A 21,514-nucleotide genomic window follows, 5' to 3' on the forward strand; every position below is an offset into this window, starting at 1 on the left:
GGGGGGCTCTGAACTGCCGAGCCCAGAGGCGCCGGGGGGCTCTGAACTGCCGAGCCCAGAGGCGCCGGGGGCTCTGAACTGCCAGTCCCAGAGGCGCCGGGGGGCTCTGAATTGCCGAGCCCAGAGGCGCCGGGGGGCTCTGAACTGCCGAGCCCAGAGGCGCCGGGGGCTCTGAACTGCCGAGCCCAGAGGCGCCGGGGGGCTCTGAACTGCCGAGCCCAGAGGCGCCGGGGGCTCTGAACTGCCCAGCCCAGAGGCGCCGGGGGGCTCTGAACTGCCGAGCCCAGAGGTACCAGGGGCTCTGAACTGCCGAGCCCAGAGGTACCAGGGGCTCTGAACTGCCGAGCCCAGAGGCTCGGGGGACTCTGAACTGCCGGGCCCAGAGGCGCGGGGGGCTCTGAACTGCCGAGCCCTAGAGGTGCCCGGGCTCCGCCCTGACACAAATTAAGCGCTGTCTGCCAATCACTCCAGTGCACTGGGTACATCCCTCTTTTACTGCCTGCTGATCCGCCAGTGCCCCAGCTCCAGCGGCGCCCGCGCAATCCGAGCCGCCGCCCGCTCTCACCGCTGTGGGGCGCACACGCCGCAGCCTCCCCCAGCGGCTCTGGGCAGCGCATCACTGCGGAGGCGCCTGGCTGGGAAGCGTGTCATGGATGCTGCAGCTGCTGCCAGGGGCGGTGCGGGCGCTTCATGATGGGTGAGTGCGGGGACCCTCCCCGCCAGGGGGCAAGTGCCCGGGCTTGCACCGGCCCCGCTTCCCGCCCTTTGCCCCGGAGCTGGAGGGAGGGAAGCGGCAGCGCCGGCGGGGAGCAGCCGCCGGCCTGCGGCGTTCAAGGGGAGGAAGGCGGCCGCAGCGCGGGGCTGGCTGTAAGTACCTGGGCCGGGGGCGGCGCACCTGGGAATGCGGGGTCCCCCCTTTGCTCAGTGCGGGGGAGCTGGCAGAGGAGCCCTGCTCGCAGGGCAGGGATTGGGCAACGGAGTTGTGGGGCTGAGGAGCCTTGTGGTGTGCAGCAGAGGCGTAGCGAGCGCCCTCCGTACCGGAGGGGGCCCCGCAAGGAAGGGGGCCCCTAAAAGTGGCAAAAAAAATGTAAGGTATAACTAGGTAAGTGACATTTATTGATGCTATTGCACAATCTGTGTCGGTTTTACTGACAAAACCGTCAAGTCATTATGATACATCATAATGCTACTGGCTACATCAGTTGTCTGTCTGTCAGTTTCGAACTTTAGTTGGACCCATTCAAAGAATGTGTATTTGCGTTCATAATGGCGGTCGGCGGATAAATGTTATTAATTTAGTTGTTTAGTTTTTGATCGTTTCCAATGCAGAAGCGTGCTTTGTGATGTCTAAGAGAATGTGTAAGAGCGGAGCTAGTAAACGAAAGGCAGCAAAAGATGCCAAGAAGGAACTTGAGAAAATTCCAAAGTTGTCAATGTATTTTGCCCTGCAATCCAATGTACAGGTACAGGCACATGAAACGGACAGCGCTAGCAGCGACGAATCATATCCAGAAGTATCCAGAAGTGCTTCAAGTGAGGTCGAAGGTGAAGCCAGTTGTTCTACCAAACAAACTGTGACAGATATTCCAGCTGCTGCCAGGAAAGAAGTATCTGAATCAGAACCACTGACTGATGATCCAGGAGATTGGCCGTCTATAATAGCGGACAGGCAAGTGTGTGACATTGTTGCACGTGGCCCACCGCAGCAGAATGAAAGTTACGAATTTCTATTTAACGAGGAAAGACGGAGGTTCACAAGTACTCATTTCTATCGAACCATGGCAAATGGCAAGAAAATAAGATGTTCATGGTTAATGTACTCAGTTCAGAAAGATGCCATTTTTTGTTTTTCTTGTAAATTATATGGCACTGGCGACATACCGCTACGTCGTGGAACATCTGCTTGGAAAGCACTGTCAAAAAGACTTCAGCAGCATGAAACAGGCAAAGGTCATCAAGACTGTATGGTGAAATGGTTTGACCTTCGGTCAGGCATAGTAAACCATACATCTATTGACCAACTCGAATTGCAGGCTTTTCTGAAAGAAAGAGATTTCTGGAGAAATGTTGTCAAACGCATGGTTGATGTCGTTATTTTCTTGTCCAAAAGAAACTTGGCATTTCGAGGAAGTAATGAAAAGCGCGCCGATCCTTCGAATGGCAACTTTTTGGGACTGTTTGAATTGCTTGCAAAGTATGATAATGTCCTCAGCAAACTTTTACAAAGGATTAAAAAGGCAGAGACACCTGTTCAGTACCTCAGTCCACAGATCCAAAACGAGCTGATTCAACTTGTTGCCAGTAACATTCAAGAGGCCAACATAGCGCAGCTTAAAAAAGCAAAATATTATTCAGTTAATTTGGACTGTACACCTGACGTGTCACATGAAGAACACATGTCTGTGGTGTTATGCTTTGTTGAATGCAACGGTGAAGATGGTGTCAATATTTGTGAAGTGTTTGTTGATTTTCTTAATGTTCATGATACAACTGGTGAGGGCTTATTGGAAGCATTTCTTGAAAAGGCAAACAACTTAGGAATAGACATTGCTGACATGAGAGGTCAAGCTTATGATAACGGCGCAAATATGAGAGGAAAGAATAAAGGAGTTCAAGCCCGCATGCTAGAAATAAATGACCGTGCCTTGTATGTACCATGTGGAGCTCACACTTGGAATCTTGTGATCTCAGATGCGGCAAAGTCATCGAAATATGCCGTTGACTTTTTCGGTCTGATTAACAGAATATATGTTATCTTTTCTTCTTCACCTTCACTTTGGGATATACTTCAAGAACATATGCCAATATCTGTTAAAGGGTTATCGGACACTCGTTGGGAGTCGAGAATTGATGCTGTGAAGCCATTGCTTTATCACCTTGAAGAATTGTGCAATGCTTTGTCATCTTTGCGCGAATATGCGCTCGAAAAGAAAGATGGCAATACAGCAACAGAAGCCGGTGCACTTTTAGACCATGTTACTGCATGGCCTTTTGTTCTGACTGTGTACACGTGGTACGATATACTATTTCATGTCAATAAAACCTGCAAATTAATTCAGTCACCAGATGTGTCAATTGATGTACTGCAGGCAGAAGCTGGTGCTACAATGAAGTTTTTGGAAGACTATCGAAATATAGGCTATAACTCTGTGGTCACAAATGCATGTGAAATAGCAGAGCATATGGGTATTGAGCAGGTGTTTCCAGAAACCAGGGTGCGACATAAGAAGAGAATGTTTGATTATGAATGTGCTGATGATTTGAGTCGTCTTTCTGCCGAAGAAAAATTCAAATCGCAGTTCTTTCTTGTTTTCACTGATCAGGCCATATCTTCCGTTTTGTTGCGATTTGACCAACTCGTGGAGTGGTATAAGTTGTTTAGATTTCTGTACAATGCTAACAGCCTGAAGCAGTGTCACAGAGAAAATGAACTGGAGAATCACAGCAAAAATTTTGAAAGAAAAATGGGAGACATTGATGCCAACGAACTCATAATGGAATTGAATCGTTTTATTTATGTCATCGAGAAAGAGAGAGGACTTGTCACTGCAAACAATTTTTTAATGTACATATACAAGAACAGCCTTCAGGAGATATATTCGACTCTTTGCATTTGCATCAGAATTCTTCTGACCGCACCAGTTACTGTCACTGGTGCTGAAAGGAGCTTCAGTAGAATGAAACTGATCAAGAATATCATGCGCTCAACCACGACAGATGACAGGCTTTCTGCGCTTGCAGTTATCTCAATCGAAAACAAGATTGCCAGATCTCTGGACTATGATGCATTGATTAACCAATTTGCGGAGAACAAGGCTCAAAAGAAGCGCTTTGCGTAAATACGGAATATATGTACACTGTAGGCCTATGTATACATAATATGAACCCTGTATATTGTATAAAATAAATACTGCATTCCAGTTTCTGCATTGTAAGGGGCCCCGGACATATGTTCGGAGGGGGCCACGTTCTTTGTTGCTACGGCCCTGGTGTGCAGGCAGGGAGCTTAACTCCGGGGCTAACCAGGAAATCATTAGGGCCACGCCTTCACCCCGGGACCTTAGAGGGTCTAGCAGCAGCGTGCAGGGGTCAGACGCCCTCCCTTGCCCTCACCTCACTGGCTGATCAGGGGCTTGGTGGTGCCTATCTGTCTTCTCCAGGACAATTCCATCCTTGCCCCAGGAGGGGACCTCCCCTGCTCCTGGTTGTTTCAGGAGATAAGGGCACTTGCTGTCACTCCACAAATGGGATCTGAATGTCCCTGCAGTTAGGAATTCTTGTGATGAAATATTGTAGCGGACAGTGTTAAGTGCTCCAGTTAGGGTGACCACATGTCCCTGATTTTATAGGGACAGTCCCAATATTTGGGGCTTTTTCTTATATAGGCACCTGTTACCCTCCACTCCCATCCCGATTTTTCATACTTGCTATCTGGTCATCCTAGCTCCAAGGGTGGGTGCTTTGTTGCTATATTTTTATATGATTTAAATGTGTGGCCCTGTGAATAAGCAGATTGATTATACTGAAAAATTGCTTACAAAACGAGACAAGCATGCTTTTGCTTCACCCAGTTACTTTCTGCCCTATTGATTTTGGGCCGCTGTTCTGAATTCTAGGTCTCTTACCCTCTTCCTAAGCAAACACTGTGTGGATTATATAAATAGCTCACTTCTCTGCTGCTCCACACTTCATGCTTGTTCTCAGCGCATGCACAGCAGACTCCTACTATTGCTGGAGTCCTAGCTTAAAAACAAAGGCACAGAGGTGATGAACCACTGCTAAAAGGAAAGAAGAAAGGAAGAGCAATAGAGAGGGATGGAAAAAAACAAGAGAGGATGTGACTGACTCTCAAGGTGCCCTCTGCTCTCAGAGTTGTTCTGGTGAAGCAGAAAACCTCCAGCTTCCTGTGTGTCAAATGCTGAACAAACACCATATCTCAATAGTTAAACAAACCTCAGATCTGTGTGACAGGAAAGTGTGAATACTGAGGTAAAGGAATCTTGCTTACTCTTCATCAGAGGAGGCATGCAAATTGGAAAGGGAAGGGCAGTGTGAGGAAATTAAGACTCTAACCTCTTTCCCTTGTCCACTGTTTTACTTTAAAAAACCAATCCAAATGTCATGCCTTTTTGAAACTCTGATATAGGAGAACGTAAGCTGCTTCTGTGGGATAACTGCAGAATTCAGACAGTGTATACAGAACCAGAAACCAGCATGCACCCTTCTTCGGACTGGACTTTCATTGAGATTTGGCTATTGGAAGAAGTCAGTCTTTTAACTGCCTAATGGTTTAGTTTCTTCTAGGATTGTCTGAGCTCTGCATTCCGGATGTTTCTCCTCTTCAGATACCATAAGCTAGCTGCTCAATATGATGGAGTCCAGAAACCAGAGGGTTCTGAACCTTGATGTACCATCAGTCATTTAAATCATCATGTAAATCAGTGACCTGTTAAACTGGAAAAACTACTCTTAATCCAGCTGGGTAGTATAGCATGACACTCCTTCCTTCCCTGAAAAGAAAAGTGAAGGAGGCCGATCTTTGCACTGAGGGAGGGGCAGAGTACTGTGTGTGAGAGCCACAATTACTAGCATTCCAGTATATTAATCATTGCTACTGTAAACAGCTAAGGTGGAGCAGCAGGAGGAAGAGTCACTTTCTGATTCATTTCTCTATTTCTCATTCACATATACTGATCCTGCCTTTCCCTGTATCCTTTTTATGTGCTACAGCGTTCATTGCTTTGATTTTGTCTCCTTTGATTTCCTGTCAGGGCTGACCCCTAAGGATGCTTCAGGCCAGAGTGAAGTTAATTGTAACCGGAGATGACTTTGGCTACTGCCCAAGGAGGAACCAAGGAATCGTGGAGTGTTTCCTGGCTGGAGCAGTTTCCAATGTTTCCCTTCTGGTCAATGGCAGCGCTGCGGCAGATGCAGCACAACTGGCAAGAAGGTGAGCTACTTACTTTAGTCCTCTTCACATGCAACCTCCCCAGACTATGTGAGCAGAGCCAGAACTGTAACATTCAGTGAATCCATAACATTCATAGCCAAATGGAAAAACTCAACTTTCCCAGACTTGTGCAGGAAAAACTAGAGCTAGTGCATTGAGAGACAAGGTGGGTAAGGTAATATCATTTATTGGACCAACTTCTGTTGGTGAAGAGAAGTTTTTGAGCTTACACAGAGCTTTTCTTCAGGTCACTCAGATTGTCACACCTTGTATTTAGTTGTAACATCTTGTTTAACATAAGGAGTTAACACATGTTGCAAGAGTCCATTGAAGGTCAAGTGAGCAGTAATTTCACTGCAGTTGTAGGACAAGGAAGGGTTAGTGGATTACAGATTGTTGTAATGAGCCATACATCCAGTGTCTATCCAGTCCATGATTTTTAGTGTCTCGCAGAAGTATGAATTTAAGCATTCAGGCTCTTCTTTTGAAGGTGTTATGCACATTCACCAACAGAAGTTGATCTAATAAGAGATATTACCAACCTGGCCCACCTTTTCTCTAATATACTGGGACTGACACAGTTACAACACTACTTTATTAACGTAGTCAAACAAAATATGCTCATCTGCAAATGTTACTCTAAGGGTGCATCTACACTGCAGTTCAACACCTGCGCTGACCCGGGTCAGCTGACTGGGGTTTGTGCTAAGGGACTGTTGAATTGCAGTGTAGATGTTTGGGCTCGTGCTGGACCTTGAACTCTATGACCTCCCTCTCCTGGGATCCCAGAGCCTGGGCTTCAGCTGGAGCTCCAACGTCTGCACTGGAGTTAAACAGCCCCGTAGCCCGAGCCCCACAAGCCTGAGTCAGCTGTCACAGGCCAGCCATGGGTTTTTAATTGCCATGTAGACGCACCCTAAATGGTTCTGCTTCCTCTTAGCCACTACTTTGCACATTTCCCCCCCTGACATGTATCGGGGGTGGAATGGAGATAATCCTGATTGCTATTTCTTTCATTGTCACAATCCGGGTTTGTTGGTCTCTCGCTTTCCAGAGCACTTCAAGGGACACCATCAGGGGAAAAGTCCATGCTTGAAAAAGCAAATGTCCTTACTGAACTGCTTACGCCCTAGATTATTAGAACTGAATGAATTTTAAACATCTCACTTATTTTTACCATTTATGCTGTTTGTTTAGTTTTTGCATTTCACTCAGTTTGATCACTGAAAGTAAACTAATGGGTTTCACACTTTGGTTCTTAGGCACTAGCACAATTCTGCAATGTTTGGGTTGCAAACCTGTGCAATTCCAACCAAAAACACCACATTTTTTAACAGTCATGAAAGCATTTTACTCATATTAGGTTTTGTAAAACCATTAATTAAAAACACACACAGACAAAGAATTTTCTGGGGTATCAGGTACCTGAATTACTTTATAGATTCCTGATTACTGCAGGGGCTTTTTAAGAGATGCTGTCACACTTGGCTCTGTATCACATTACATGGTATGTTCAGGGCTCCTGGATTAACCCAGCAAATCCTTTAATATGGGTTAGTGTTTCTGTGGTGTGGTGTGTAGTCGCTGGTGAGTATTTGCTTCAGGTTGGGGAGTTGTCTGTAAGCAAGAACTGGCCTGCCTCCCCAGGTCTGTGAGAGTGAGGGATCATTTTCCAGGATCGGTTGTAGATCGTTGATGTGCTGGAGAGGTTTTAGCTGGGGGCTGTATGTGATGGCCAGTGGTGGTGTGTTATTTTCCTTGTTGGGCCTGTCCTGTAGTAGGTGACTTCTGAGTACCCGTCTCGCTCTGTCAGTCGGTTTCCTCCCTTCCCCAGGTGAGTATTGTAGTTTGAAGAATGCTTGATAAAGATCTTGTAGGTATTTGTCTCTCTCTGAGGGATTGGAGCAAATTCAGTTGTATCTTAGGGCTTGGCTGTAGACAATGGATTGTGTGATGTGTCCTGGATGGAAGCTGGAGACATGTAAGGAAGTATAGCGGACAGTAGGTTTCCGGTATAGGATGGTGTTTATGTGACCATCACTTATTTGCACTGTAGGATCCAGGAAATGGATCTCTTGTGTGGACTGGTCCAGGCTGAGGTTGATGGTCGGGTGGAAATTGTTGAAATCCAGGTTGAATTCTTCAAGGGCCTCCTTTCTGTGGGTCCATATGATGAAGATGTCCTCAATGTAGCACAAGTAGAGGAGGGGCACTAGGGGACGAGAGCTGAGGAAGCGTTGTTCTAGGTCAGCCATAAAAAATGTTGGCATACTATGAGGTGCAAAGAGCTTCTACATCCATGGTGGCCAGGATGGTGTTTTCAGGAAGATCACCAATGCATTGTCATTTCCTCAGGAAGTCGGTGGTGTCTTGAAGATAGGTGGGGGTGCTGGTAGCGTAGGGTCTGAGGAGGGAGTCCAAATAGCCAGACAATCCTGCTGTAAGAGTGCCAATGCCTGAGATGATGGGGCATCCAGGGTTTCCAGGTTTATGGATCTTGGGTAGCAGACAGAATACCCCTGATCAGAGTTCTGGGGGTGTGTCCGAGTAGAGAAGAAGCCTTAAAGTAACTGGCCTCAAATTTATCAGACACAGACATAGCTTAACTATTGAGTACAAATAAATGAGGGTTCTTCTCTCTCTCTGAGATATCTCCTTTCAGAATTACGTGGGAATTAGTTTATTTTTGTGCCATGCTATGGATTTGTCTAAATGAATACTTAGTTCATTGCTAGCCAGGGTGTGAATGTATTCTGCTGCAGACTATGTGTCTGCGTGGACCCTGCTGCCATGCAGTAAGAGCTCCCTAGTGGACTTTGACCTATCAAGTTTTGACACAGGAGTAGATCAAAGTACACTAGGGAACTATTAGTGAGCGTCAGCAGGTTCCACATGAAACTTAGCGCACAGCAGGCTAGTGCGGGGTAGATTCACACCCCAGCTTGCCGCAAACTAAGTATTTGTTCAGACAAGCCCTGTGATTGTGAAGTGTGTCTCATCCTAGACATGCTAGGCCTCATTTGGAGCACCATATGTTGCCTTATGCTGTGGTTGGGCGACTCAGCAGAAGTAAGACAGCAGGAATTAGCAGGTCTTCATAGGAGCTACAAAGCAAAACGAGCGACTGTAGAGTGTGGGAAACAGCAGCAAAAAAAAATAAAAAAAAACAGCTCCCCACAACTTTCAACATCCAGATGTAGATCTTTGCCTTCCCACAGCGTCCCCTGTCTGGTTCTTCTCCAGCCACTCATATCGTCCCTGAGCCCCCGTGTAAGGAATACAGGAATTCAGCCTTATTTGCTGTGGAGATGTCGTGCGTGGCCCTCTGCCCCAAGAAACTTTGGGGGACGTCTGTGTACAGGTTTTCAGCATCTGCAAAAGTCTATAGTGAAGTGTTGCTCTAAGATCCCGTGGATCGGCATGCATTAATGTTGTAAGGAACCGTGAGCATGGGTGAAACTCCATTGCAGAGAAGCAGTAGCTGTCAATGGCGTCTCCAGGAAACTGCTTAACCCTGCACTTAGATGAGAGGAGCTGCTTCAGCCATCGGTAGTTCTGAGTATGGAAGTATTTAGATAGTCTCTGTCCCAGGCCATCCACAGTGGGGACAGATGGCTTGTGTTTTCCCCCCAAGCATCTGCAGCCTTTGTGAGCCAAATAGCCAGCATAATTATTCCTGTGCACGAGGCAGGGCTGCCTTGGGTAATGTTAACTTGCAATGCCTTTGCAATCAGAAATTATGCAGGGTTGAGATGGCCAACTTGGCAAATATCAGGTTTCCCATCCCTCACGGCACTGCTTTGCAGATCCCACCAGATCTCACTTTCACTGAATCTATAACTGGGATTATCGATTCCAAGGCCACAAGGGACTATTGTGATCATCTAGTCTGACCTCCTGTCTCACACAGGCCGTGGAACTTCCCCAAAATAATTCCTATAGGACAGCTTTTAGAAAAGCATCCAGTCTTGATTTAAAAATTGTCAGTGATGGATAATCCACTACAATCCTTGGTAAATGGTTCCAATGATTATGGTAATTATCATCACTGTAAAAATGTACACTTTATTTCCAGTGTGAATTTGTCTGGTTTCAACTTTCAGCCATCGGATCACGTTATGTCTTTCTCTGCTAGACTGAAGAGCCCATTATTAAATATTTGTTCCCTATGTAGGTACTTATACACTGTGATCACACCACCCCTTAACCTTCTCTTTGTTAAGCTAAACAGATTGAGCTCCTTGAGTCTGTCACTAGGGCCGGCTCCAGGCCACAGCACGCCAAGCACGTGCTTGGGGTGGCACGCCGCAGGAGGCGCTCTGCCGGTCGCCGGGAGGGTGGCAGGTGGCTCCGGTGGACCTCCCTCAGGCGTGCCTGCAGAGAGTCTGCTGGTCCCACAGCTCCGGTGGAGTATCCGCAGGCACGCCTGCGGGAGGTCCACTGGAGCCGCAGAACCGGCGAGCAGCAGAGGGCCCCCCTCAGCGTGCCACCGTGCTTGGAGCGGCGAAATGGCTAGAGCCGGCCCTGTCTATCACTATAAGGCAGGTTTTCTAATCCCTTAATCATTCTCGTGGCTTTTTTCTGAACCCTCTTCAATTGATCAACATTGTTCTTGAACTGTGGACACCAGAACTGGACACAGTATTCCAGCAGTGGTCATCCAGTGCCAAATACAGAAGTAAAATCACCTCTCTACTCCTGCATGAGATTCCCCTGTTTATGCATCTAAGAACTGCATTAAGTGTTTTGGCCACAATGTTGCCTTGGGAGCTGATGTTCAGCTGATTATCTACTCCACTCCCCAAATCTTTTTCACAGTCACTGCTTCCCAGGATAAAGTTCCCCATCGTGTAAATAAGGTCTACATTCTTTATTCCTAGATGTATACATTTACATTTAGCTGTATTTAAACACATATTGTTAGCTTGTGCCCATTTTACTAACCAATCCAGATCACTCTCTCTGTCACCTGTCCTCTTCATTATTTCTTATGTTCCCAATTTTTGTGTCATCTACAAACGTTATCAGTGACGATTTTGTTTTCTTCCAAATCATTAATAAAAATGTTAACTAGTGTAGGGCCGAAAACTGTGATCCTTGCAGGACCCCACTAGAAATAGACCTGTTTGATGATGATGATTTTCCATTTACAATTACATTTTGAGACCTATTAATTAGCCAGCTTTTAATGCATGTAATGTGTGCCATGTTAAATTTAAATCTCTCTAATTTTTAATCAGAATTTCATATGGTATAAAGTCACATATCTTATGTTAGTCTGTAAGTCTGTTACATCAACACTATTTCTTTTCTCAATAAAACTTGTAATCTTATTTTTAAAAAAAGATATTTTTAGTTCAACAGGATCTGTTTTCTATAAACCCATGTTGATCAGCATTAATTATATTACCCTTCTTTATTTATTAATTGAGTCCCATATCAGCTGCTCCATTATTTTGCCTGGGATTGAGGTTAGACTGACAGGCCTACAATTACTCTAGTCATCCCATTTATCCTTTTAAAATATTGCACAACATTAGTTTTCTTCCAGTTTTCTGGAACTTCTTTGGCGTTCCAAGACTTATTGAAAATCAGCGCTGACAGTCCAGCGAGCTCCCGAGCCAGCTCTTTAAAACTCTTGGGTACAAGTTTATTTCAACCCGTTCATTTAAAAATGTCTAACTTTAGTAGCTGCTGTTTAACATCCTTTGACATACTAGTAGAATGGAAATAATGTTGTCATATGATATGACTATATAATCTGTTTTTTCCCCCAAAACAGAACAAAAATATTTATTGAACACTTCTGCCTTTTCAGTATAATTATTGATAATTCTATCATTTCCATCTAGTAATGGACCAACACCATTGTTAGGATTCTTTTTGTTCCTCATATACTTAAAAAACTGTTTATTGTCCTTAACTCTGCTGGCCATACATGTCTCCTTGTGTCCCTTTGCTTCCCTTATCAATTTTCTAAAATTCCTAGTTTCTGATTTATATTCATTACTGTCAACTTCCCCTTTCTTCCAGTTGTTGCATTTTTTATAGCTGCTTTCATATCTCCTCTAAACCAGGTTAGTTTTTTAATCAGTGCAGCCTTCTTCCTCAATTGTGGGATTGTGGCTTTGGGGCATCTAGTAAAGCGTTCTTAAACAATTTCCATGCACATTTTTCTGATTAAAGTCTTGGTTTGCATATGGGAAATCCCTTTGCATAGGTGGGGTTTTATACCACTGCAGGGGTTGTGTTCTGGTTTTGTCTCACAGCACTTAGCTTGTCAGTTTTCAGTACTGCTCGGTTTACTTTGTACTGCTCTTCTTTGTTCCATCGCTCACAAGACACTAGTCTACAGCCATGTTTGCAGGTTTTAAAAAGCTGAATAATTACAGCCTCAAAGAAATAAGATGCTGGTCTAGTAGTCTGAAAAGAAATATACAACCTGAATGTCCCCAGGAGTCAACACCTACAAAGTCTGAAACATCTTTTTTCCTTGTTAGGCCCCTCATTATATGCTGCTCTGAATATTGGCTTCCAGTCTAATGTGGCACCTCCCGTCATGCCCCAGCTGAAGACACCTCCACAGCCACAGTAGGATATTGGGTGTTCTTGCAAAGTTATGTTAAAAAAGCACAGTGAAGACAGGCTTAAGACACAGGGCCGCCCGAGGGGGCAGGGGGGAAGGTGGGATAATTTGCCCCAGGCCCTGCAGGGGCCCCAGGAGAATTTTTTGGGGCCCCTGGAGCAGGGTCCTTCACTCACTATGGGGGCCCCAGAAAACTCTCGTGGGGCCTGGGTCCCCGGAGATTCTTCCGCTTGGGATCTTGGGCAGCAATTTGGCAGCGGGGGGTCCTTCTGCTCTGGGACCCGCCGCTGAAGTGCCCCGAAGATCCGCGGCGGGGGCTCCTTCCGCCCCGGGACCCATGGCCGAAGTGCCAGGTCTTTGGCGGCAATTGGGTCTTCGAGGCACTTCAGTGGCGGGTCCCAGAGCGGAAGGAACCCCCACCACCGAATTACCGCTGAAGCGGGGGCCTCCCACCGCCGAAGACCCCAGGCCGCCTGAATCCTCTGGGTGGCCCTGTTAAGACAACCACCCAATGGGCCAACAAAATTTGGTTGCCTGATGTAGACAGGATGTTCACTGAAGGTCAACTTAATTCACACTGGAAAGCTTGGGGACGTTTTAGAGATATCACTGAAGACAAGGCTTGCCTATAGGAAATGGCCCTGAGTGCAAGTTTCACTGTATCAATCGCCCAGTGAGACATAAAAATATCGAAGGAACTGAAGTATACATAAGGGGAATTCCCTGCCCCCTCTGCTGGTTTGGCTGGACCAGCTGTGTGCTGCAGCAGGTTTGTGTGGCTGGTGGGATGCTGCTAGCATCAGAGCAGGAGTTGGTGATCAGAACAAGGCCCGGATGTTGCAAGACTTGAAAATAACTTTAATATCTTGTCTCACTCAGCTAGTTGTGAGACACTCCTAAAAAGGTTTATTGTTCACCCTGAATTGCAACTCCACCAGTATCAACAGCAGTACATAGGAGCGGAGACTCAGACCTGCCATTCTTAGGTTATTTTATAGCACTATGTAGATAGATTCCAACATCTTATTTTTACTGGAGATAGGTCTTTTAAAACATTTTCCACAGTATTTTCTTCATTCTTTTGTCAGCTCAATTGTGATTGAACATCAATGTCCCTTATCTGTTATGTGCTGCTAAAACCAAAACATTTGATGGAAAAATTCAACATTGTCGAAGGGAAGTTGATAGTCTTCCCTAGTCTCATTTGGTTTTTTTGTAGCTCAGATGCAGAATGTTAGTTGCACAAACTCTACCACATCTGGGTACATTTAGAAGAAAAATTCTAACCAAACCACATGTCATTGCCCTCTGTTTTCACTTCCTTTCCCATCAATGCTAATTGCAAAACGTGTGTGTAAACAGTGACTTCATTCTGATCCTCCTGCTTGACATTTACCTAATCTGGAAGTATTTCTGCTGCTCCCTCCATCCTCTCCTCTGACTGCTAACCACATCGCCCTCACTTCCTCAGTGAGCTGTGATGACCCAACCATTGAATGAATGGGAACAGCACAGTATAAGGCCTTGTCTGCCTGCAAAGTAGTGTACTCAGCCTCCAGAGCACCTCTTACATCAGGGTGCAATGCTGCAAGAGGCCCTTGTCGCCAGTGCCTCCTGGAAGCTGTCTGCCTCTCACCAGGTCTCTTGTGGCTCAGCCCTCTGGCCACGTCATAAAGTTCAGTCCCCTTCTGGGATAGCACAAGGTCCAACTGATCGTCCAAGCTAAATGTTCAAATAATAATTCTTCCGCCCTCTCAGGCTCCATTGCAATGTTTTTATGGGCCCTTCCTCAGGCCTCCCTCACAGGAGCCTGACCTGCTCCGGCAGAGGTCTCCCTTTGTTACTTCTTGTCTTAGCAGGTTTTCTCTCACTGCCTCCCTGGCAAGTTCCCCATGACATCTCCCTACTCTGGTGAGCCCTGGCTCAGGGCTTCCCCCACAGGAGCCTAACCTACTCCCTGGGGGCCCTTCTACCTGACTTTGTCCCTGGTTAAGCCCTAGTACCCTCACAGGTGCCGGACCCTGCTCTGCAAGCCACCCTCCCCCCACTGAACTCCTAGCACTATGTAAGTAGCAGTTCATGATTATCTGCAGCTGGGATCACTAATGATCATTAAACTGCCATATCGCTATCAGCTGGGGGCTAGCTAGTATGTGACAGAAAAGGCTGAGCCTGGCTTGCCTTGAGGGCCAGCCAGTGACATTATCCTAGATAGGGTTTATTGGGATAGCTAGTCCAGCAAACCCTCCTACTGTAGGCACAGCTTATACCAGCAAAAGTGTGCTTTTGCTGCTGGAGTTTATTTCATTCAGGTAATTGGTATTTGATTACTCCCAACAAAAGAGTGCTTTTACTGGTATCGCTTATACAAGCTCCCCACATGAAGTAACCTATATGGCAAAAGGACTTTTTTGCAGGTATAAACTGCATCCCCTTGAGGGCTTTTGCCAGTATAAAAGTGTCATAATAAAACTACACTCCTAACCAACATTACTATACCAGCAAAAGTGTTTAATGTAGATCAGGCCTAAGAAGCCTTGTCTCTGTATAAAAGGCTTTGTAATCAGAAATAATGGGAAGAAAAACAAGAACAAGATGCATGACAATTAGATGTGTTGTTTGACCAGATCTTAAAGTTTGCCAGAGGGAGGCAGTGACTACTCTTATGCAACTACTTTATTTGTGTAAATGTGTTTGTATTTGCCAAGCAGAAATCCAAAGATGCTCCACTGGCATAAGTTCTTAGAAGCATTGCACAGCAGAGCATTGCTTTCCCTGGTGTCAGACACTGTGATATTTACTAACATGACATCTGTATGCAGATATTTCTATCTTTATCATATCACCACTTATAATAAAAGCTGACAAGCCCAGCCAGCTGGTGGTTTCCAAGGTAGGGATATAAACAGGATGCCAACAGAGATCCATTTTCTTATAAAGAAAGAGAACAGAATTCACCCAACAACACTGCTATTCGATGACACGCAGCTTAAAGCAAGAGCTCTGTGTAAGGGCCTAGGAACATCCCTTCCAGATTCCCAGCTAGGAATTCAAAACAACTGAAGATACTGGTCTCAAAGAATGAATCCCAGGTTTTGCACTGGGCCCAGCACGTAGCTGATCAGGACTTGGGGTCAGGAGACAGACATGTTCAGAGATACTCAACTACATTCTGAACTCAGCATTTATTGTGACTGCGGAAAGGTCAATTGTTTCAGCAGGAACATTTGCTTAGAGCTTTCACACTGAGAAACAACAGATCCTTGAAAAGGAAATGATTCTAATGATTCATTTACCTAGTTTATTCCCCTCCCTTGTTTGCATTCACCACAAGAGTGCATTCTCCTTCCCTACCCCTGATTTGGATGATGCATAAAGGTTTTTGAGGACACAGCCAGTGGGCTGGCTTTGACAGTTACCCTTCATTCAGGAGAAGGAACTGGATGCTGTCCCATTACTGAGTGCTGACAATATGCTCAGTGTGGTACAGAACACAAAACAGACTAGAATTCTGCCCCAAGGAGCTTACTAAATCCTCCTGCCTGTTTCCTATGGATAGCTCCGTTGGGTATTTGACACAAGGTGTGTGCCCAAGTTCACAGAAATTGTGTCTTTTTGGCTTTGTTCAATCACAGTGTAGTTAAACCCTGATGCTGCACAGCTGTTGCCTTTCTGTATATTACCCAGAGATTATCCAGACAATCTTGTAAACATACATTTGCAGGTCTCTGTCAACTGATCATAGAATTGTGGTTATTGCTTAACACACTGGATAGAACTGATTTAGAGGCCAAGTGAATCCCCGAGCTTACTTTAGAGACTCTCTTCAAATGTTCAAGTGTTTTGCATTTCAGGCCATTGACAGCAACGGTGGTTGTGACAAATCAGCGGTGTCATCAGATACAACTATTCTGCTTTACAAATGGTATCAGTTTACTTAGATTGGCTTTAGATTCGGATTTTTAAAAAACAATTTGTGTTAGTGGCCAGGAGTGACTGACAATGCTCATTCCGGAAGGGGGCCCATGCATAGTAAATGGGTGGAGAGGGCACCAGATTGCAAACCAGGAAAGTTGCATTCTGTTTGGCCACTGAGCTGCTGTGTAGCCTCGGACAAGTTATTGTCTCTGTGTGTCAATCAGTGCAGTGAGGATAACAATCCCTCCCCTCCTTTGTAAGGAGCTGTGCAAGAGTAAAGTATTGCGACTGTGTAGGTGTAAGACAATTATCTGCCCCAGGCTGGAAATTTTCTTCTAAGAAGGGGTAAGGGTTGTCCCTCCCTGTTCCTAATGGACATGAGTCTTTGGGATCCTCCCCACATATCGCAGTTTTCACCGTCCCTTTCTGTTCTTGTTGCTCAACAGTGGCTGGAGAGGTTCCTTTTCGATGCTGAGAGGCACTGCAGCCCGTGGAAGTAATGCCCGTTGGAGTCAGTGGACAAGCTCCTATTGACTTCAGTGGACACTGGGTCAGGTTCTGGTGTTGTTCCCTCCATACACCTGTACCCCACTGACCTAAATAAAGTGTGCCTGGCATCAGGAACAGAACCCTGTTCCCTTATGGCAGTGCAAATCACTGCCAAAATATTCCTTTTGCTTTGGTTTTCCATCCAGTTTAGTTAACGTGGGAGAGTATCTGTCTCCAGCGTTGGAACTGTTAGGAACACCACCCATTGCAGAGGATCTGTTGCTGAATACATGCATTAAACGGCTTAAGGTATCCCAAAGAAAACACACACATGTAGAACAGGAAGATGACATGTTATCAATAGCTCTCAGAGGACTACAGAGTTAGAGATCTAAAGAGCAGATGGTCAATCCCTTTGCCAGAGCAGAATATACCTCCTCAGTAGAGAACTTACCAGATGGTCAACTGATCTTAGCCAAAGTTTTGGAACATGGTTGAAGTTACCTCAAAGCCTCCTTTTACAGTGAAAACAAGCCCAACTCTCTTAACTTTGTGACTTCAGCATATCTGCTGAGGGGAAGGGTAGCCAAGAAGCAACACAGTTGGGAGCAGGATGTGCTCATGGATTCCCCACGATCCAGGGGACTGTCAACTGCATTCCCTGTGGATCCAGTGGCCTCTAGAGTCTTTCTTCAGGCTTTCCTATCCCTTCCCCATTACTAGAAAACTCCTACGTGGCCAACCATACAGAATATCCATTGTAAGTATTCCAGCCCCATGGAGTGCCCTGTCACTGGGAAAGATCAAACCCCAGAAGCAGAGCTACACCAGGGAATGGTAACTGTTCCCAGGTGGGTTCAGCTGCATTGGGATTAACTGCTTTGGGGCCTTGTGAAGAAGGTTCTCTGGCTCCAGCAGCTGTTTTCAGCGCCGTGTCAGGTAAATGTGCTCAGAGCATGTAGCTGGAAACAGCTGCTGGAGCCAGAGCCCTGTCCACACGAGGGCACGCCATGTAGCTGACACCAGTACTGCTGCCCCAAGCAGGCTAAAAGTGGGGCTTATAGAAGTCAGGACAGACTGGGGAACCCAGGAGTGGGGCTGGTTAGCGTGTGGAGTTTTGAAATAAGTTCACTTTTGCTGACTTTGTTGTGGAATCCATGCCAGAGTTCCTACTGGCCTTTGTAGCAGCTACATGTAAAGGTCACATGAAAGATTGGATTTAAATGGTTACAAACTCAACAGTTTTAAGTTATGAAGGTTCAATGGCAAAGTTCCTCAAAGCGGCCACTCAGAGACTCGTACTTGAGAGACTTGGGAGTGCTTGAACGCAGCAGCCTTGTGGCAGCAGAGCTAGAAAGAGAGGCACTATATTATTCCTCCGCCCCTTCCTGGGTCTTTAGGAGACCCAGGAGTAGCTCTGGGAGAAGTTTCAAAGCAGAATTCAGCCAGCACAGAAGCGTTTCCAGAAGCAACAGAGAAACTAACATATCTAAGCACTTGTGGTTCCTGTATTCATTGTAGGGGAAACCATAATAAACACTGAGCAAGAAAATGTAATTGCTATGCAAAGCATTTCAGTAAATGACATTTTAAGAGATCTGCTGGCTTTTGTTAATTTTTAATCCGCAGTTATTAAGTCAGACCCTTGCTGTTATTTAAGTATAGGCTTTGCATTTATCCTCTGCCAACTCTCTGCTGTTACCAGCCTTCTCTAATAAAGAGAAGTGCTAATTTGTACAACACCATCCATGTTGTTCACTCAGCAATTGTCCTTGTGCATAAACAGAAGACCTGGGCACTGTCTGTGATCACAAATCCAGCCTGTTGAACTAAGTTGCCCTTAAACTCTGGTGTTTCTTACCACACACTTGTAGCTTGCACTGTTACCATAATATCTATATGTCTTATGTACTGTGTATAACTGGATTTTATCAAAGGGCATCTTAAAAATAAACTGTCAGGCAAACCTGGAATATCCTGTAAGCAATGTATTTTAATGTAATAAATGCCATCTCTGGATGCACTGTCTATGAAAATACCAGTGAACTGCTGTCAGAAGCAGAGTGAAGGGGGCCAAATTCACTATGGTGGAGTTACAGCAGGGCAGTTTGGCCCAAGATGTTTCGTTGCTACTGTTTCTGCCATTCTGTCACACAGAATCAAAGACATTTGAAGTGGAAGGGACCTATTAGATTATCTCCCAGCAGACAACACAGGATTGATCCCTGGAGAGGATCTATTCTTGTTCAGCATTTTGCTCTGCCTCTCTTTCCAAAGGAGCAGCATCTCTAAATTCCATGACTGAAAGAGACAATGAAACCCCTCAACATAAATCCAGCTCCTTAACTAGGATCTCACCCACTGGCTACAGGAAGGTGAAACTTAACCAGCCTTTTGTTCATATTCTAGGCATAACATTCCAATAGGTCTGCACGCCAACTTGTCCGAGGGCTCTCCTGTCTGCAAGGCACTCAAGAAGAACTCCTCCCTGCTCAACAAAGACGGATTCTTCCACGGAAAGATGGGATTCAGGACGGTTCTAGCAAAAGGTCTCCTGAAAATGTCAGAGGTGGGAGAAAAAGCAGCTGACGCTACCCAAACACTTTCCATAGACATAACTTTCCCTAGAATCATTTTGCTTTATTGCTCATCCATAGATCATGTGGAAAGCTTCTCCAGGTCAGAGCTCAGGGTGAGCTCCAGGATTAACATGGCCTGTGTTGGAGACTATTGTCTTGTAGCTGGAACAGGAGCCTGGCAGGCAGGCGCTCTGGGTCATACTACTAGATCTGCCTTGTGACTATGAGCAAGTCACAGTGCTTCTCTGTGCCTTAGTTTCCCCACATGCAGCTATGTTATAACCACTTACCTAAGTGGATGGGGTTTTACAGGAATTATTGTTTATAAGGTGTCCTGAGATCATTGCATGGGAAATGCAATAGAAGTGCTTATTAGGATTAATTTGCCTGCTGAGAAACTGTTTGATTCTGATAGTTGTCAGCTTGAATCATCAGAGTATGTTAAACACATTGACTTGGTGGGTTGGTTTTTTTATTTGAGCATAAGCTTTCATGGGCTAAAACCCACTTCATCGGATGCATGCAGTGGAAAATACAGTAGGAAGATATATATACATAGAGAACATGAAAAAAAAATGGAAAAGAAGCTGTTGAGGAATTCCACCATGATTTCAACAACTTCCATCCCACCATCAAACTCAGCCTGGAACAGTCTATACAAGAGATCCACTTCCTGGACACTACAGTGCTAATAAGTGATGGTCACATAACCACCATCCTATACTGGAAACCTACTGACCGCTTGTACCTATTGGGTTTCCAGAAAGTGGGTGGGCAGAAGCCCGCTCACTGCTAAAGAATCCCCCACCAGCCAAAGGGGAGGATCTACAGGAACTCAGAACCCAACTTGGTGGGTTGGTGCAAGAGGTTTTCATCTGTGTTCAAACAGAATTTTGGTAGCAAGTAAGAGACATTTCGTGGCTTAAATCTAGTTCCCAGTGACTCTTTTAGAACACGAAGCCACCACACAATTTAACACCTCTGGGTGTATCTTCAGGAGAGGCCCAGGAGCGTAGTAACAAGTGCTAAGGTGCTTGGGCGGGTCAGGGTCGGAATCACCCACACAAAGGCTGGCAAAAGCCAAGAGCCTTCGCTTTCCTGTTGCTTGTGAAGAGCTGCACATTCAGCCATGGATAACAACATTCAAGGATCAGAGGGGAGTCGTGTTAGTCTGGATCTGTAAAAAGCAACAAAGAGTCCTGTGGCACCTTAGGGCTTGGCTACACTGGCACTTTACAGAACTGCAACTTTCTCGCTCAGGGGTTTGAAAAAACACTTCCCTGAGCGCAGCAAGTTACAGTGCTGTAAAGCACCAGTGTAAACAGTGCCCCAGCACTGGGAGCACTGCTGTAAGTTAACCCCTTCAGGGTGGTGGAGTACCTGCAGCGTTTGGAGAGCTCTTTCCCAGCGCTGGTGCGTGACCACATTCGCACTTCAAAGCGCTGCCGCGGGAGCACTCTGAAGTTTCGAGTGTAGCCACGGCCTTATAGACTAACAGATGTATTGGAGCATAAGCTTTCTTGGGTGAATACCCACTTCGTCAGACGCATGCAGGGGAAATTTCCAGAGGCAAGTATAACAATGCAGGCAAGAATCAGTCTAGAGATAACGAGGTTAGTTCAATCAGGGAGGATGAGGCCCTCTTCTAAAGACTGCGAATGGTTAGCCAACCACAAAAGCAGTCTCTCCTCCCTTGGTGTTCACACCTCAACATTCAAGAAAAGGCTCCTCAGCGAACCTGGCAGTGGTGTCTAAAGGCCCCAGCCAGGACAGCCCCGTTGCACAGACCGAAAGGTCAGCAGTGCCTGACTCAAAATGCATACAGCGATGTTGGGCTGAGTTTAGCTCTGACATTCACTTTAATGGGAACTGGAAATCCAGCTCCCTTAGGAAGAGCTGAAGCAAAAAAAACTTCAGGACCAGACTTCAAAGAGAAACTGCTGAGCTTCAGTTCATTTGCAAATTTGACACCATCAGCTCAGGATTAAACAA

General features: G+C 45.8%; 1 protein-coding gene across 2 annotated transcripts in view; it reads left to right on the top strand.

Moving 5' to 3' along the window:
- The first annotated feature begins 609 nt into the window (after positions 1-609).
- YDJC (YdjC chitooligosaccharide deacetylase homolog) overlaps positions 610-21,514 on the top strand; it is a 30,993-nt gene continuing 10,088 nt past the window's right edge. Inside the window, exons 1-3 of one of the 2 annotated variants that reach the window (XM_030582700.1) lie at positions 610-697; positions 5,772-5,950; positions 19,353-19,512. In XM_030582700.1, coding sequence (XP_030438560.1) covers positions 5,787-5,950; positions 19,353-19,512 — 324 coding nt within the window. In that variant the 5' untranslated portion in view covers positions 610-697; positions 5,772-5,786. Of the gene's footprint in view, positions 698-776; positions 868-5,771; positions 5,951-19,352; positions 19,513-21,514 lie in introns of those variants that run through there. The other variant, XM_030582701.1, reaches the window with a different exon arrangement.

This window comes from Gopherus evgoodei, chromosome 13, assembly GCF_007399415.2.
Source record: "Gopherus evgoodei ecotype Sinaloan lineage chromosome 13, rGopEvg1_v1.p, whole genome shotgun sequence".
In the NCBI taxonomy this organism is placed as follows: Eukaryota; Metazoa; Chordata; order Testudines; family Testudinidae; genus Gopherus; species Gopherus evgoodei.